General features: G+C 46.4%; 1 protein-coding gene across 23 annotated transcripts in view; it reads right to left on the minus strand.

The window, feature by feature from the left end:
* Positions 1-19,124, minus strand: part of PUM1 (pumilio RNA binding family member 1) — a 1,043,345-nt gene that overhangs the window by 430,435 nt on the left and 593,786 nt on the right. For all 23 annotated transcript variants that reach the window (XM_086956835.1, XM_086956828.1, XM_086956827.1 and 20 more), the window contains one exon: positions 17,262-17,413. In XM_086956835.1, the coding sequence (XP_086812961.1) occupies positions 17,262-17,413 (152 nt within the window). The remainder of the gene's footprint in view (positions 1-17,261; positions 17,414-19,124) is intronic.

A 19,124-nucleotide genomic window follows, 5' to 3' on the forward strand; every position in this document is an offset into this window, starting at 1 on the left:
CATACTTTCGGGTTTTTCTGCTGTCCTACTTGGCTTGCCTCGGCCTGCTTTCCTTTGGTTTGTTATCTTTATGGGGTCATCTTTTTCACCCCATAAAGATAACAAAGCTTTTAAGGCAGAAGGAAGTCAGGTCAGTCCGTCCAAGTGGAACAGCAAAAATAGAGAAAAGTGTACGTCACCACAAGCTCTTTCCCAATGGCCGGCCATGTGACGCCGGCCAATGGGAAAAGCGGCGGGGCTTAAAGCCCGTTACTGAAACCTCCTGAAAACACTAAATCTCGCCAGCGAGACAGCGCATGTGCACAGCTCTAGGCTTCGACCTACAAAGGTTACCTTTAGCTTACATTGAGAGAAGATGGCTGGTCTGGTGTGAGTGAACACAAGAGGACTAGGCTGGCTATACCTTGATTTCATCATGTTTCTGCAGGTTTTAGAAGACTTTGTTGCCATATAAGAACCTCAAAAGCCAAGAAGACTAGAGCATCGCAGGGTAGTGGTAAAATAAAGAAAATGTTACTTACCTGTAAAACAGCTTTGCAGCTTGAACCTATTCCTGATTCACATGGTGGACATTCTTCAGCATCTAGAGGTTGGGCCTGGAAACGGTCCTTCTAAATACACCACTTTTATCCTCCTTTTGGGAGTTTAGCAAAGGATTCATCATGCAGACTCCTATTATGTCGAAGGTAGGCCCACAATGCTCCACTGGCTGCAATCGTCAGGGTAATTTTCCCTTGACACAGCGAGAGGTATTTTGTATTGTACAGTTTTATTTTGAGACTTGGCCTTATAGCTCACCCCTATAGCACTCAGTGAGGCATGCAGGTTGCATATGATTACAGAGCAGAACTTCCCTTTTGCAGCGGGAATCTCTTCACAATTCAGAAGCTGTGCACAGATTATTTGGCAACAGTTTGTGGACGCTGTGAGTGGACTGTAGGGGCTTAAGAACCTTCTGACCCAGGTGCCCCTCCCTTTTTGAATGGGTAACACCACCAGCCTTTTGTAAACGTGTGCACGGATGATGTTACTACCATACAGGTCACTGAAGGATACATTAGCAACTAGGGATAATATTGCTCCTTATGGAATATGATTTCAGTGTTTATCAAATGTTTTCCCTGTCAGAACACAACTTGTTTGGATAGTATGCACCATCCATCTTCTAACTGTCCCCTTTAAAACTGGGAGAACTCTATTTGCTGTTGTGTGCACCATAATTTTTTTACTTAGGTGCTTGTTTTCCAGCAAGAACATCATTACAGATATTGGAAAAGGGCAGGAAGCTTAACTAACTGGTTCATAATACATATCAGTCTTACAAAATAAATACAGGTTGAACTTAATGAGTACTCTCTCCATGTGTCTGAAGGTAAGGTTCTCCAAATATTCAGGCTTGTAATTCACTTCCTCTAACCAAGGATGTAATTGAGATTCAAAAGCCAGTTTAAAGTTAAGCAGTACAAGGCCTGCTTTGTGCATCAATTCAAAGAATGTCTCATTAGCTGTGCTAGTACCAGGTTAGAGTGCCACAAGGAGTAAGCACTGATTCTGGTGGACATCGTTTTTACAGCTTATAGGCTCACATACTTACTGGTGTAGAGAGAAAAAAAAGATTCTTCCATGATGACCCTTGGAGACTACATCAAACAAGAATAATTGTCTAGAGGCATAAGAAAGTATTCAATTACATAGACATTGCATAATGGATTTATCCCATTAAGTAATTCAATAGGGTTTCTCTTGCATAGCATCCACAGGTGGTACCTCTCTGCACCTTTTAGAACACCTTCATACATATGCCTTTTAGGCAAGGGTACCCAAGCTCTAGGTCTTCAAGAGCCAAGGAATCATGGTGAGGAAACCTGGATACATTTTCGGGCATTTTGCATTTGGTTGTGCGTAAATAGTTTAGAATTGTGCTCGCAACTTCTGAAAAGGTTGTATTTACCACCCCTTTGTGAAGCTCCCAATTGTGAGAGATTCCTGATCGAGTGGGGTGCATGTTTGCCTCTATGTATTCATGGAGGGTGTTATGTTTTAATGAGGGTTTCCGTCAAATTGCATATCCGCAAATTCTGTGTGCTAGCTTGGTTAGGGTATTGGCTCTTGTGCCAACCCCTGCTTGTCAAGTAAAAGATCATGATGTTAGTGTGTTTGAAATTGCACTACCTTCCCTGCAACTTGCATGTGGAATGCTTTTAACACTAGAAATACTGTGTGAAGATCAAACACATTTTTGAGGTTCACTGCTTCCTGTGGTGTCTACCGTCCCCTGATCTTGAGCCCTGATGTGTGCACCCCACTCTGCATGGGATGGATCTCAGTTGATAGTCACTGGGAGGGTTGGTTGCCTGATAGGTCTGCCTTTCGATGTGTTTTTAAAGGCCCCAACTGTGGATTTGTGCAATTTCTTCGTGACAACCACTGGATCATCTGAGTCCTCTTGTCTGTGGCCATTGGCAGTGGACCCCATATAACCTGGCAAATGGTACTGGGGGATGTATGATGTCATCATACTCAATAGGTTGATCGCAATTCACAGTCAGCTTCTAATGAGTTTTGTATTTTTTCTCCACTGTTAAGGGGACTACATTCGCAGAAGCAGGTTCGTAAAGGCTTCTTTCCTGGCCAATAATAAGGAGCATGGCAAAAAGTTTTTTCTTTTGTAGCGGGACAAGCATTTCTAATGAAAAAGCAAGCCTCACTTTGTTGTTCTTCGAGTTGTATCCTGTAGTACCCTCTGTGTCTGCTGCTCTCATGACTACTGTGTTATATAATGAGAAATCATCTGGAGGTGAAGGTCTTGATGGATACGAGTTATTTCCCCTCCGGCGGGTTAGCCTCCACATTCTGCATATAGTTTTCTCCTCATGACCTCTCAGTTACCTGGGGTTAATATTTCCAAAATATAAAACTTCCTAATGCTCCTCTTGTGGCTCTTTATTTTGCTGTGCAAGAGCCTCTAGGTATATGGACATCTCTTCACTAAGCCTTTTGTGTTGCCTTAGAAGGTAATGCACAAGTTACTACTTGTGTAACGATATATCTGTAAGAGACATTAGTAAGTGATAGATTCTTTACCTTAGAATATCCCCAGGCGTCAGACTGGATCCGGAAACTTTTGCGTAGCAGTACCCTTGCACGTCGGTAGGCGGCGTCTGCGGCTCCACGTCCGTCGTCGGCGTCGTGGGCGCCGTGATGACGTCGGAGTACGTAGACGCCGCCTCCGCGTGCTGACGTCAGTTCTTAGACACAGCTTTTCCGTGCCAGAAGCGCAGAGCCATGCCAAAAACCAACACTGGTGCCATGAAACTAGGGCCCTGAAAGGGGATGACCTTAACCCTAGATATCGGTTCGCAGAACGGGGAGGATGGGTGGGTCGGTAAGGAATCTATCACTAACTAATGTCTCTTACAGATATATCGTTACACAAGTAGTAACTTGTGCATCTCAAAGAGACACGTTAGTGATAGATTCCTTACCTTAGAATAGATACCCCAGCAATACCACCCCCGTGGTGGTGGGTCTGCAAACCAATAATCACACCAGAAAGTCGTGGAGGACGGAACGGCCAAAGTAGCCATCCCTCCGGACTTGACTGTCCAGGCAATAATGTCGCGCAAACGTGTGCAGCGAGGCCCACGTAGCCGCCTGGCAAATGTCATGCAAGGGCACACCTCGGCCCAAGGCAGTTGTAGTGGCTGTGGCCCGAGTGGAATGAGCCCTCAGCCCAACTGGGGGTTCCTTCTTAGCCAAGGAGTAACACGCCTGGATGCACAAGATGATCCACCGGGAGATGGTCCGCTTGTGCACCGCTTTCCCTTTCTTAGCGCCCGCGTATCCAACAAAGAGTTGATCATCCACCCAGAACTGTTGTGTGCGATTCAAATAAAATGAGAGCGCACGTTTTGGGTCCAGACGGTAGAGCCTCTCTTCCTCTCTCGAGGGGTGCAGAGGCGGAAAGAAGGTGGACAAGGTGATGGATTGCCCAATGTGGAAGGCTGTGACTACCTTGGGTAGGAAGGAGGGCCTCGTCCGTAACACAACCTTGTCCGGATGGACTGAAAGGAAAGGAGGCTTACAAGATAGAGCCTGGAGCTCACTCACTCTCCTGGCAGAGGTGATGGCTACCAGGAAGGCAGTCTTCAAAGAGAGAAGGCGAAGAGGACAGTTGTGAAGTGTCTCAAAGGGAGCGCACATCAGAAACGTAAGAACCAGGTTCAAGTCCCACTGAGGCATCACGAAGGGAACAGGAGGGAACGTATGAGTGATGCCGTTCAGGAATCGATCAACGATAGGGGACTTGAACAAAGAAGGTTGATCAGGCAGCCTCAGAAAGGCTGAAAGAGCTGAGAGATAGCCCTTGACAGTGCCCAGAGCAGAGCCCTGCTGGGAAAGAGAGAGAAGAAAGAGGAGAACCTCAGAAAGAGTTGCATTAAGGGGATCCACAGCCTTTGCTGTGCAACATGCCACAAATCTATTCCTCCTGCAGGCGTATACCGACTTTGTGGAGGGACGCCTGGCTGCCAGAATGATGTTACAGACCTCAGGAGGCAAGTCAAATGGCCTCAACTGTCGCAGCTCAATCTCCAAGCATGGAGGTGGAGAATGGACAGGTTCGGGTGGAGGACCGTCCCCTGCTGCTGCGACAGAAGGTCCTCCTGAAGAGGCAGACGAACCGGAGGATCGACTGACATACTGAGTTGCTCGGGATACCAGTACCTTCGTGCCCAGTCCGGAGCAACAAGGATGACTTGTGCCTGGTCACGCTTGATCTTCTTCAGCACTCTGGGCAAAAGTGGTATAGGCGGAAAGGCGTACAACAGACCGCAACTCCACTCGCGACGAAAAGCGTCTCCAAGCGAGTGCCGCCTTGGAAATTCCAACGCGCAGAATCGATGACATTGCGCGTTCTCTTCGGTGGCGAATAGATCTAAGGACAGCGCCAGAGGTTACACCTGACAAGGTCCACCGGTGACGATCCAGAGCCCGAGGAAGGCCCTGGGCCCGAAGGCGCCGGAGCCGCGGTTCCCTGCGGCGCCGGGCCCGAAGGCACCGGCGGTGTCGGGATCGTGGGGCCCAGCGGTGTCGGGATCGTGGGGCCCTGCGGCGCCGGGCCCGAAGGCGCCGGCGGCGTCGGGCCGAAGCACCCGACTGCTTTGGGGTCGAAGCCCCGACCCGCTAGGGCCCCTAGACGGGTCCGCTGCGCCCGAAGGCGCCGCGGAGCCAGTCGGAGGAGAAAGGGACCTTATGGCCATGAAGAAGCGCTCAATCTCCTCCGGCGTCGCGTCCTGCCCAGGGACCGGAGGGTGTGGGGCGGGACGAGACACCTGCGACTCCGAAGGAGCCGCGTGGGCGGTGTCACCCGAACCCCCCAGCCGCATCGCGTCGGGGAGAGTCAGAAGAGCGATGACGTCTCTTCGACTTCTTGTGCTTCTTACCAGACGACTTGGACCCGGAGGAGTGGTGCCGACTCCCGGAGCTGTGACGGCTCCGTCCCCGCGACCTGTCTCTCGACCTCCCGTGGGACCGGGACCTCACTCGGCGCGGGGCCGACTGCCGGAGTTCGAGCCGCCTGTGGGACCGCTCCCGCCTGGCTTTCCTCGAGAGGGCCCGACAGTCGGGGCAGGCCTCGTCATCGTGGTCGACGCCTAGACAAGTTAGGCACAGGCGGTGAGGGTCCGTGACCGACATTGTGCGGTCGCACTCCTCACAGTGCCAAAATCCGGGCATCCCTACAGGACCGATCGGAGTCGTTAGACTACGAGAAGTGATCAAAAATTGATCCAAAAAGTTAGTCAAAAATTGACTAGGGTAACTGCTCTTTCCAGATCTGCGCTGGCTGGCGCGGAAAAAAGAAGAACTGACGTCAGCACGTGGAGGCGGCGTCTAAGTACTCCGACGACGTCATCACGGCGCCCACGACGACGGACGCGGAGCCGCAGACGACGCCTACCGACGCGCAAGAGTACTGGTACGCAAAAGTTGCCGGATCCAGTCTGACGCCTGGGGATATTCTAAGGTAAGGAATCTATCACTAACGTGTCTCTTTCAGATCTAAATGTTATAAACTATTGTCAAAGTCTTTACTTTTGTAGTAAAGCTGCCATTTTGGCATCAAGATAATTTTTTTCACTCAATATGGACTGCCTGTTTGAAATTGATTACAAATTCACTTTTCTTTTTTTAAGGTGCCACTGTATTTTTCCCTTTGAGGTACTCTTTTTCCTTCTCCCAATACAAATACCCTTTCAGATTCGAGAGAGTGCGAAGGTTTGTTCCCACCAATGTCTTTGATTTTCAATCCTAGAAACTCTATGGTGAAAATTCTGAAGCTAAATGCTTTTATGTTGAAGGCTTTTTGATTACGTTTGAGTCCAATTTTCTTGGCTAGGACAAAACTAAGCAGAACTCTAGAAGGAAAATGCTACTTACCAGTATGCATTTGTTCTTGGCATGTAGAGCTGCAGAGTTCTTCACTTTGCATTAGATCGCCACCAGGTGTAGGGCACGGATGATTGGATGTTGTTGTCGTCTTGGAAGAAGTCTTTTGTAGTCACGAGATAGGTGACTCCTCCCTTGGACGAATGTGCGCATGGCCAACGGCTCCATCCTTAGATTGTTTTTCGCCATGATGGAGTTAGTAGAAATAAAGAAGTGATGTCCATTTTATATCTAAGATGAAACTGGAACAGATACAGGTCCGGGGAGTTAGGAGGGCGTGTAGAACTCTGCAGCTCAACATGCCAAGAACGGATGCATACTGGTAAGTAGCATTTTCCTTTCGAGGCATATGAGCTGCAGATTCTACACTTTGCATCGATTGTCCAGCAGTGTCTCCGCTAGCGGTGGTCACCTGTATCTGTTGCAGTAGTTTGAAAGAGTTTTTAGGACAGCTTGGCCTACTGCAGCTTGCTGCTTGGCTTGCACATCAACACAGTAGTGTTTAGTGAAGGTGAGTGTTGTAGACCATGTTGCTGCCTTGCATATGTCTTCTAGGGGAATGTTCCCTAAGAAAGCCTTGGAGGCTCCTAGTTTGCGTGTGGAGTGTAGGAGGAACTGTTAATGTACGTTTTGCTTTTTGATAGCATATTTTTATACATTTTACAATCCACCTTGCGGTTCCAGCTTTAGAGATGGGGTTGCCCTTATGTGCTGGAGAGAAAGCTACAAACAGTTGCTTTGTTTTGCGAAAGGATTTGGTCCTATTTATATAATAGAGAGAGAGCTCTTTTAACGTCTAGGGTGTGTAGAGCTCTTTCTGCTACAGAATCTGGGTTTTGGAAAAACACCAGTAACTCTACAGATTGGTTCAAATGAAACTGAGTAATGACTTTTGGAAGGAATTTAGGATTTGTTCTGAAAACCACTTTATTATGGTGTAATTGTAAAAAAGGTCCTTGTATAGTGAAAGCTTTAATCTCACTAACTCTCCTAAGAGAGGTAATACCTACTAGAAAAGCTGTTTTCCATGTGAGGAATTGCAGTTCACATTTGTGTAGAGGCTCAAAAGGTGGTCCCATGAGCCTTGTAAGAACAATGTTTAGGTTCCACACTGGAGGGTGGTAACCTGGGAGGAATGATTATTTTTAATCCTTCCAAAAATGCTTTAATAGCAGGCACTTTAAATAAAGACAGATGTTGTCTATTTTGTAAATATGCTGCAATTGCTGCCAGATGTAGGCGTATAGATGAATATGCCAAGTTACATCTTTGTAAATGTAGAAGGTAGCAAATGATATTTTGGATGGAAGAATCTGGACGAACAATTGTGTTATTGTTGCAGTAAACGGCAAATCTTTTTCATTTAGCAGCATAGCAAGCTCTAGTAGTAGGTCTCCTGGCTTCTTTAATGATATTCATACAGTCTGGTGGTAGGTTAAGATAACCAAACTAAGACCTCAGGAGCCAGATCGCCAGATTAAGTTGGCTTGTGTCTGGATGTCTCCATGGTTCTGCGTTAGCAGGGATGGTGTCAGACGTAGTTTTTGGTGTGGAACTAGGGATAGTTCTAGCAGTGTTGTATACCACGGCTGGCGTGCCCATGTGGGAGCTACTAAAATCAGTTTGAGCGGCTGTTGTCATAGCTTGCGCAGGATTAGTGGTAGAGGCGGAAAAGCGTACGCAAATATGCCTGACCAGTTCATCAATAATCGCATTGCCCTTGGACAGCGGGTGTGGAAACCTGGCGGAGAAGGTTGGGCATTTTGCGATTTCGTGTGTGGCAAACAGATCTATGTCTGGATGACCCCACTTGTGAAAGAATGGTAGAAGAACTTGCGGATGTAAGTCCCATTTGTGAATTTGTTGTGTCTGTCGACTTAACAGATCTGCTATCTGAATGTGAACTCCTGGAAGGTATTCTGCTAACAGATATATGTTTTGTGGAATGGCCCATCTCCAAATTTTCTGTGCAAGCTGGGACAGCTGTAGAGAGTGTGTCCCCTCTGTTTTTGTATATAGTACATGGCTGTCATGTTGTCCGTCCGGATTAAGACAGCTTTGTTCTATACTTGGAAAGTTTTGAGCACTAAGAATATTGCTAGCAGCTGTAGGTGGTTGATACGGAACAAACTTTGTTGAATGGTCCATTGCCGTTGAGTTGTATGATGTAGGAGATGGGCTCCCCATCCTGTGAGAGATGCGTCTGCTGTAAGTACTATTTGTGGAACAGGTTCGAGGAACGGCCACCCTTTTGTCAAGTTTTTGGCATTCCACCACTGCAGAGAGCGATGTGTGCGGCTGTCCACCAATACCAGGTCGGTTAGTTGTCCTTGAGCCCGATTCTACTGTTGTGCTAGACATTCCTGTAACAGACGCATTCGCAGTCTTGCATATGGTACAATAAAGATGCAAGATGCCATCATGCCTATTAGTCTCATGTACACTCTGGCTGGGAGAGAGTGTTGATGTTGAAACTTTTTGACTAAGGCTTGAATGCTCTGTATCCTTGCTGGACTGGGATACACTAGAGCTGTAGTCGTGTTTATTGTAGCCCCTAAATACTGATGTACATGGGAGGGCTGTAGGTGCGACTTGCTGTAGTTGATTGTGAACCCTAAGTTGTGCAATGTTTGAATTGTCTGAGATGTGTGTTGGACACACTGATTGAATGACTTGGCTTTTATGAGCCAATCGTCTAGATATGGAAAGACGTGTATCTGTTGTCTTCTGAGATGTGCTGCTACTACTGCTAAGCACTTTGTGAACACTCTTGGTGCAGTTGTTACCCCGAATGGAAGTACTTTGAATTGATAATGCTGTCCTTCCAGTACAAACCTCAGATACTTCCTGGGAGAAGGATGTATAGGAATGTGGAAGCAGGCGTCCTTTAGATCTAGTGTTGTAAGGAAGTCGCCTTGTTGCAGCAATGGGAGCACTTGTTGTAAAGTGATCATATGAAAATTATCTGAGTGTATATAGTGATTGAGGGGCCTGAGGTCGAGAATTGGTCTTAGTGTCCCGTCCTTTTTGGGGTATTAGAAAATACAGCGAGTAAACCCCCGTTCCTTGATGTTGTAAAGGAACTATTGCGTCCTTTTGAAGAAGTGATAGGACTTCTTGTTTGAGCAGTGTAAGATGTTCTGCAGACATTGGACGCTGCCTGGGTGGTATGTGTGGAGGGGTAGCTGTAAGTTCGAGGCAGTAGCCATACTGGATAATTTGTCTTACCCACCTGTCTGTTGTGATGGAATTCCAGACAGGTAGGAACTGTGTTAGTCTGACCCCCCACAGGAGTGGAGTGCTGTTGGGGGAGCAGAGAGAATTCACTGTTTTGTGGTGGAAGAGGTTTGATTATTGTTGTGACCTCGGCCTCTTCCTTTATTGTTGTTGCCTCTATAGCCTCCTCTCAAATATCCTTTACTGGAGGATGTCTGTGTATTGGATTTGAAGGAAGCTGTATTGTCTGCTCCAGTCTGTTTGGAGCCTCCTCTATAGAAGGAGCGACGAAAGGAGCCTCTAGCTTGTGTGGATTGCAAAGCTCTCATAGATTTGGCTGTATTGGTGTCTTTCTTCATTTTCTCAAGTGCTGTGTCTACCTCTGGTCCAAACAATTGATGTTGGTTGAATGGCTGATTTAAGATGGTAGTTTGCACTTCCTGCTTAAATCCTGAAATGCGTAGCCATGCATGACGTCTAAATAGGACACTAGTGTTTACAGCTCTAGATGCAGTGTCTGCTACATCAAGTGCACACTTGATTGAGGCATTTGAAATTAACTTGCCTTCTTGTATAAGGTAGTTTGCCTGCGCCTTTGTGAGAAGTTGGCCTGGTATATGATGATCACTATTCTAGTGAGCACCTTGCACCAGTCCAAACGACCCTTATGGTGATTGGTTGTAAGTCAACCTTACAGACCAGCTATCCTATTGGTAGCATGGACAAAAGCAGTCTTAGGTTAAACTCAAGAGGGCATGTGAAGCCAGCTGCTTTACCATATGCAATCCTTTTATCAAATGAAAGGACACCACACAAGTTATATATTATAAAATATATGTATTTATTACTAGAATAATCCCCTGTACTCTTTATGAGCACAGAAGCACAAGCGTTAAACAAAGAACTTCATATAACATACAAAAGTTGCACAGTTATGGATAGGCGGGGTGGTCCGTCAAACCGTATATTAAAAAAGTGGTATAAGTACCACGTCACGAACAATGGTAAGGCCTTGGGAATCGCTGGGGCTACACTGGACTAACGAAGGTTAGGACATAGGAGGCCCACAGGATACGGGTGCAATGTTATAGGCAACCGCGTGCACCAATAGAAGTCAATGGTGCATAAAAGTTAGAAAGTTACTGTTTTGGGAGTCTTCCGACTTGACTAGAACTTAGCCACTTAAAACTAGGACACTAGGGATGTAAATCACTACAGGGGCACCGGAGTACCCTCGTTACCTCACCCACAGGAAACGGGTGCATAGGTGTCAAAGTGCATCGGGTTTCATCGTGGAGTTCTATGGAGCCTGGAGGAAAAGATGCTGCAGGCGACCAGGAGAGAAGAGTCCGGTTGGATCCAAGGGTGGATTGAAGATGTAGAGTACCTGAAAGCAGAGGGGACAGTCTGGGTCACTAGCCAGTGACCAGGATGGAACTAGGAAGGAACCAGGCGATGTCAGGTTGCGATCAGGTGCTGTCGTGAAGTTAGTCTCCGCTTCCACGTGGACCAGGAAGTATCGAGGACGAATAGGAGTTTAACACGGGCTGTCCCACGAAGGCTCTCGCGGTCGGCGGTGTCGGTTCTCGAATCGGAGTCAACAGGCCTTGGCAAATGCAACCCACCCAGGAATCGAAGATGGCTTCTGGATCAGACCGGCAAGGTCTGATGGGCTGCTCCTTTTCAGGGGAGCAAGGGCCGGTCTGGAGCAACCAGACCAGCAGTGAGTAGTCGAAGGTTCGTTGTCTCAGAGGCCACTAGCCAACGGGCAAGTGACCGGACAACGCGTTGAGCAGGAAAATTGCAAAAGGGCCCCACCCAGCACTCGGTGAGTGTGGAGAGGTGATCTTCGGTGCAAAGGCTGCTCGGGCTGGGGCTTCTCAATCCCCAATGCAAAGCTTCGAGGGTGCCTCAGGAGCTGCCCAGGAAGCACTTCGCTGGCTTTCCAAGATGGCCGGTCCCACGTCTCTCGTCGCCTCCACGTGTCTCAGCTTTGCTGGGAATGTGGATCAGGCTGTTGGAAGTCTGGGAGTCCAGGTCTTGCCGGTCTCTGTCGTTCGAGCTCCGGCGGGAGCAACAGCAAAGAAAACCTTTGAGCGTTGATGGTGCCTGCTTGCACAGGGTGGCCACTCCTTGACCACAAGGGAGATTCTTCAGTCTTCTACGTCGAGTAGGAGGCCGAAGGGTCCAGAGTTTCGTATCAAAGTTTCAGTCAGGATGATCTACTGTCTATGGGCACAGCTCCTACCTTTATTCCAAATCTAGGGACTGGATCTCCTGCTAGGTCCTTCCTATGGGTGGGGCCCAGGAAGGGGGTGGTTACACCCCGTTCCCTTTGCCAAGTTTCGCGCCAGAGCTGGGGCTGGAGTGCCCCAGCACGGGTTTGAACTGGACTTTGCATGGGACACCTTGTGTGCCCCAGGCAGTGTCTAGTTTCATTCAGCCCTCCCTGCCCCAATCCATTATCTCCTGTCTGGGGTGGTGTAACACCTCCCTGTGACAGGAAACCTTTTGTCCAGGCCTCCCTTGCCGGAGTTTCATTCAGCAGCAGGAGGCCAGACTTGTGTCTGTGGCAGCAGCATCCATTTTGTGATGCTGAGGCTCTGGTTAGATTTAACCGCGTTTAAGGAAAGTAACATGTCTTCTCCCTCTAGAAGGGTGGAATGCTACCACCGTAGACAGGACTGGCGAGGAGGTAGTATTCCAAAGCGTATGACACCTTACACAACATGTTTTGATAAAGCCAAACCATAGATAGCATTTAACCGCGAGGTTCATAATGCACTTAAGAGTATATGGTATGGCAATATCCCAGAACAGCTATAAGGACATGGTTCCGAAAGCTGCAGACAGGCTCAGCTCATGCTAGAGCACCATCTCACATAAAACCAAGTACTCTGCCTCCAGGATTGTTAAGGCCTGCCATAGGAGTGACTTATAGGTGTATATGTGTCCAGATATAGGTTTAGAAATAGGTATACTATATCTAAGCAAGGGGTGATTACACCACCTAGTCCCAGCTGAGTGATCAGCCAGTTGTGTCAGTTTGGATGGCCAGCCAGGGGTGGCAAAAGATATGCTACTGCCCCTGGTAGGCCTTGGATGCATCTATACCCTGGGTACCTATAGTACACTGTACAGGGGCTGATACGGTGACCCAATCCTTATTGAAGATATACCTAGGGTACATGGAGTCCATTTTAAAGAGAGAGCAGATAGTTGGCCTGGGATCCTGGTAATCAGGGCCCAGGCTAAGTCGAAATACCAGCTAAAAACGAGGCATAAAATCTGGGGTAACCATAGTCAGGTATCCACCTTCCTACAGCCTTATATTGGTCAGGTGGATGTTGTAGTAGTGTCTCTAACTGATCACAGTGGGCCTTGTCATATCTTGCAAGGAGGGCTTTTGTGTTGATGGATATGAATATGAGTCAGGAATATCTGGCGCATCTTGTGGGTTTGGTTACAACATATCTGGATCATAGGGAAAAGGCTCATCTGGGTCTACCCCTCCCCCCTAAGCTATACTCATCATTTGGAGGTGCATGTGGTGAAGAATGATGAGAAGAGTTTTCAGGAGAATTTTGAGGTGAAATGTTAAGAGGAACAGGAGATGAAGGAGAAGGAGGTATAGGAGAAGAAGGGTGCATAGGAGATGTGGCAGAGTCCTTCTTGACAGGCACTGCAGGTGTAGGTGCTGTGTCTGACTTCCTCTTCCTGTGTGGTGTAGTGGAAACATGACCTGTCTTTAGGTCAATGTAGATCTTCTTTTGTAGAGGATCAGGTTGTAAAAGGTCTTCTCCTTGCGGAACCTTTGCCGGCGCCGATTTTTTCGTTTCCGGGTGTGGTTGCTGCTTACCGATAGCCTTAGGAGTTGTTACTGTGTCCTTTGGCGTAGATTTCGGCACCGAAGGTATTGTTTTCGGAGTCGTAGGCTGTTTCGAGGGCTTGAGCGCATCGGAATCAGGCCTTGTATGTTTCAGTGCCGAAGATATTGGCTTCAGAGTAGAAGCTGGTTTCGTTGGCCTCGAGGCGTCAGGCGCTGGCTTCATAGTTTTGTCTTTAGAATTTGACGGTTTTGGAGCCGGGACTTCTTTCGGTTTCGGTAACAAGGGAGCTGGTGAGATCGGCACGTGCGGCTTGCTCGATAAGGAGCTACCAGAAGGCTTGAGTATTTTCTTCGGAGCCTGGCTCGATGGCGGGGCTTTCGAAGTGTTTTTTCGGTCGCGACTGGGCCCCGAAGGTGGAGTGTTGACCTTTGCCTTCGATTTGGGTGCTGGATATGGGGCAGGGGCAGTTGTACTCACGCGCTGACCCGATGGTATGCAGTCATCTGAGTTGTCTGCCCCGGATACAATTTGGAGATCATCTGAATCTTCTTCGGGGACGAGCAGAACTTCTTCGTCGAAGATATCCACCGGTTCCGGAGCCGATCTCTGCATGTCGTGCCGACGGGCCCTCCGATCTCGAATGGTCTTCTTGGATCGAAAGGATGCACAGGCTGTATAGCTGGATTCGTCGTGTTCTGGCAATAGGCTCAGGTTACAGAACTCGTGATGGTCACTTTGTGGAAACTTTGCTCCACACCCGGGGTATCTCTTGAATGGCGTCCTTTCCATGAGGTGTAATCCTCACCACGGCGTGGATAGGCCCAACGGCCTGGGTCGACGACCGGAATTGAGCTGATGGAGTCGAGTTGACGTTTATCAATATCGAAAGTAGTTTGGTGAAGTTTGAATACGTTTTTACGTGTCAAAGTATTTGAATAGTAGATTTCGAACCGGAGCGGAAAAGTTTCATCCGAACCCAGTGGCAGAAAAAAACAATCTAAGGATGGAGCCGCGGCCCATGCGCACTATAGTCCAAGGGAGGAGTCATCTATCTCATGACTACAAAAGACTTCTTCCAAGACAACAACATGCAATCATCCGAGCCCAACACCAGGTGGCGATCTAATGCAAAGTGTAGAATCTGCAGGTCATATGCCTCGAACATAAGCATTTTCAGTGTTGGCACATGCTCCTTCAGTATCCTTTCTGGCAAGTCTCCAGTTTCTAAATCTACTGACACTGAGCCATGGGTGTCAGATCCTTGCTTGTCCGGAGCTCTTCTGTTTCTTATACTGTCTCAGTCTCCCCTTTGTCAGTTAACCCAGGTCTTTAAGGGCTATATGATGCCAGATATCCCTTTGGACCTGGGCGTTTCATTATCATTCCAGTGATCACAATCTTAGACGCTTACCTTGTACAAGAGGTAAACACAGAATGTGCCAACAAGCACAAGCTTTCTTTGTTCATAACTAACTCAAGCCTAACTAACAGCACTTTTTGCAAAATGCAACTTGCTACTTTCGAAGCACATTAAATACCTCAGTCTAACTCAGCAGCAATGCAAGGACACAGTACGTTTTGACACCTGCATAAATAAGTCTTGACAACTGCATAAATATAAAGTACAACATTTACATACCTATATTAAAGTTAAAAAGAAAAAGTGAAACAGTTTTCTCCAGAACATTACATGAGTGTTGTCTGTCGCATACCTGTAATTAGAAGCTGAACAAGTGACCCCTGTGAGCCTGAGAACAGATCTGTGTTACTTGTTCTGCAAGTACAAACATACAGAACCAAACAAAAACTCCCTTGAGTTGGCCACTGAGGCTCTTTTATATGCACCATGTTTTTAAACTCTACACTAGAGAACACAGAACGCATCACAGCTGCTGTAGCCCATGGTGGAAATTCTAAATGAGGAAAAGTAACTGAAGACCATGACTCCAAAAGGTAGCGAAAGTAAGAATTGTTTAAGGATTTACAAAATCAAAATCTAAGGAAATTATTTATATAGTATACTCTTTAGTTTCTCTGCATTTTCTAAGGAACGGGAATCACAGACACCCGATAGAACACCAGATTTGAGTCTCTTGGTCAATCCTCTGGGTCTGGCACCTAGTTGCCTTCCTACAACACTTGGTCAGACAGTGTGAAGTATTCCCTGCTCCCCCAAGAAGGGGTTGAAGTGGAAGGTGGTAAAGCTAAGGGCCCTTGTTCGGACCATTTCATTCCTCTTGATCTTGCACAATTTGCTTACAATTCTTGAGTCCATCAGCTCTGGATCACCATGGGCCTGTTACACCCCCTCGCCCACAAACATGTGAAAAATTGAACACACCCTCTTTTAGTTATCTGGAACTGCTTTACTGCTAAAGCTACTGTGCACTTGGAATGGAAAAAGGGTATTTATTGTGCCTTTATTGAAGAAACTTAATGCAGACCACACAGTACTAATCAACTTAAGGCCCATCTCACTTCTCCGCTTTGCTGTGAAGATCCTAGAGAGGCATGTGAATAATCTGTTGCCTGGATTTCTATAACGGAATTATATCTTTGCATCTGTACAATCAAGTTTCATACCAGGGCATTGTACTAAAACAGCTCTGTAGTCTTTATTTGATGAGCTAAGTCGGAAAACAAACATGGCAAACCTGGTGCCCTTGGTACTACTGGATTTTTCAGTTGCTTTTGACATGTCACATACGATCCTCCTTTCCAGATTGGCTTCAAAGCGGGCTCTATTGTGATTTCAATCTTTCTTAATGGACCAGCACCAGGCTGTGTTTCTTCCACATCAGTCTGAATATAAAACCATATGAAAAGGAGTCTCAGAGGGGTCAGCAATGAGTCCCACTGTTTGATATCTATATTAAACTTCTGCTGACACTTATAAGATCCTTTGAACTCAGCTGTGTGAATGACAACCCAGCTCCTTCAAGCCCTGCTTCGATCAAAGCATTCCACCTTTGTATGAAGGCAGTCACCACTTTGCAGGGTGCAAGTGAAATAAAATTCAATTCGGACAAATCAAAGCTACTAATGATCCACCACATCCCTCCTAGTCTATACTGCCCTTTCAAACTTTAGCATTTGTATTGGCCATTGCCCCAGAACCCTCGACATTTGTGAAAAACCTCGATTTTTTGTGAATGCTAATCTTTACTTGGTGAGAAAAGCATATTACCTGTCCTCCACCTTTTGCTAAAGGTTTTGATGAAAACTAGGTTTCTTGTCCCCGTGGCCTCTCGCAGGATAATAGTCCAAGCAACCATTTTTAGTCACCTTGACTATTGTAATTCGCTATTTTTGGGTGTGTCTGCTGCAGTTCAAGAAATGAGAGGATACAAAATGTTCCAGCTAAACTTGCCCTGGCCTGACTTCATCAACAGCCACACAGGATGCTTTCAATAGACTACCAGTAAAAATCAGGATCACCAACTGCCATGTTTACGAAGCCTACTATTGGATGGGCCTGACTTACCTTAATAAATTCACCTGTTCTGTTCCTGGTCGTCCCCTACAATCATCTGATGCCTTTCTTCTTCAGGTACCTAGATTTCACAGCTACCAGGAATGCACTCATCTTTACGCTACCTGCAGAATCTGTTGCAGTTTAGGAAAGCATTAAAGACTTGGCTTTCGGCCAAATAAGTCATATCTAGGTCCTCTTATCTAACTTTCTTGCAGAGTTAGGACACCTGTATTGGAGTAACGCACTTAATAAAGCTGGTAAATCGCAAAACAAAAGATGATTTTTTACTTCACCTGTTGCTGTCCTTGTTGATTCTGTGGATTATTTTGCTGGTTGGCAGAGTTGTTGGCAGCTGCAGCAGCCGCCGCTTGCTGTTGAAAGAGATTGGCAGGGTAAACACCCCACGGTGTAACGCCATAGTACTGATGAGGTACAACTGCTGGACCTTGGGGCACAAAATTAAAAGAGTACTTCAGATGAGTGCAAGTAATCTTTTCAGAAGGAGCTAACCTGCAGGGAAAGGTAGTGAACAAGTTATACCAATAAAACACTCCCTCAGAGTGAAAAGGTTTCTATGGCTTCCTATTTTCTACTTCCCTAATGGGAACTATCCCACATATGATCAAAAAAGCTAAACAGCCAGCAACAGCTTGCAGGACACCGAGCCAACATATTCTTAAGCAAATGGCACAACCTACAGACCACACTGCTCCAACATCAATATCTTACAACTACAGATCAATGAATAAGAGTGCCGTCCAGCCTACAGAAAGACCAGTAAACATTAATCAAAACACTTCATGCAAGTCAAATTTGTCTCTATGCTGAAAACCTCAGGACCAAATGTAAGATACCCCTTGACAGCCAAGAATGCAAGGAAAGGCAACAGTAATGGAAGTGGCTGAATATACCAATAAAATGACATTTAATTAAATGAAAACTGGACAATGGTAATTGAATGTGTAACTCAGTCTGAAGAATCTTCATAGCAACCGCAAACTACTCTTCCCTATATATTTTGTACAAGTCCAGCAATACTGAGGGTCAGCATCAATCACTGCACTTGATAGAAACAAGAGTTTGAGAGCCAGCTCATAAGGTATGTGAATACCTGGGGGGGGGGGGGTTAAAGAGGCGAGAGGGGAGACGGGAAAGAGGATGAATTAAGAAAAGCTGCATATATAATCACAGTGAGAGATAAAGAGAAACCAGTAGCACACTGTTCATCCTTCAATAGTTAACACATCTCTACACAAAGGTACAGGGCACAGAGACAGTACGGAACAATAATTTTCGTTTGTGTTGGCTACCCTAGGCTATGAAACCAGATTCAGTTCTGCATAAAGAAGCTTCACCCACATAATGTGGCATGTTACATCATCGACCTGCTACCCCACCCTGGTAAGATGATACCTCCATTTTGTAGGAGAGTTCTTAGATGAAGTATGATAGCTGGATAAAGCAGGGATCCAGATATTAAAAATACGTAAGGATAAACCAATGAGAATTCCCTTCATTGGCGAGTACCCTAGGTATACATAAAATCTTCATCTAAATTTTAAATGCAAAAAAGGGGATGTTTATGGGTGCAATGACCTATGCACTTAATTTATGGCAGACAGGATTCTGCCCATAAAGATGGAGGTCGAGCTTGCCTTGATAGTACATTACCAGGGTGGGGTAGGAAGCAGTAATGAAGCATGCCACATTACGAGGGTGAAGCTTCTCTTTCCTGAACTGGATCTACTTTCATAGCCTAGGGCAGCCTACGCGGAAAAAAATCATTGTTTCGTATTGTCACTGTGTCCCATACCCTTATGTTTGGAAAAATAACTGCATACCTGTAATCCTAGTTGTCAATCAGGGAAATCTCCACTGAAAAAATCAGCACTGAATAGTTCCACCTAGAGCAGCATCCAGAAGCACTTTTGAATATAAACATGCACTTCTGTAGAAAAGCCATCCCCCCTTCTCCAATGTACATTTTGTTTTTTAAATGAAAAACTGACGGCTGTATTGACCAACTTCCTTTTCCAAGTACTCTCCGAAGCCTTTTTTTTATTTTTAGTAAGAGAAAAGTGAAAGAAGATTTTTAAAAAGTATGGTATAAATGGGCTGCATCCTAAAGAGGCTGGAAAAACTGCATTGCACCTTTA

This window comes from Lissotriton vulgaris, chromosome 2_1 (assembly GCF_964263255.1).
Source record: "Lissotriton vulgaris chromosome 2_1, aLisVul1.2, whole genome shotgun sequence".
In the NCBI taxonomy this organism is placed as follows: Eukaryota; Metazoa; Chordata; class Amphibia; order Caudata; family Salamandridae; genus Lissotriton; species Lissotriton vulgaris.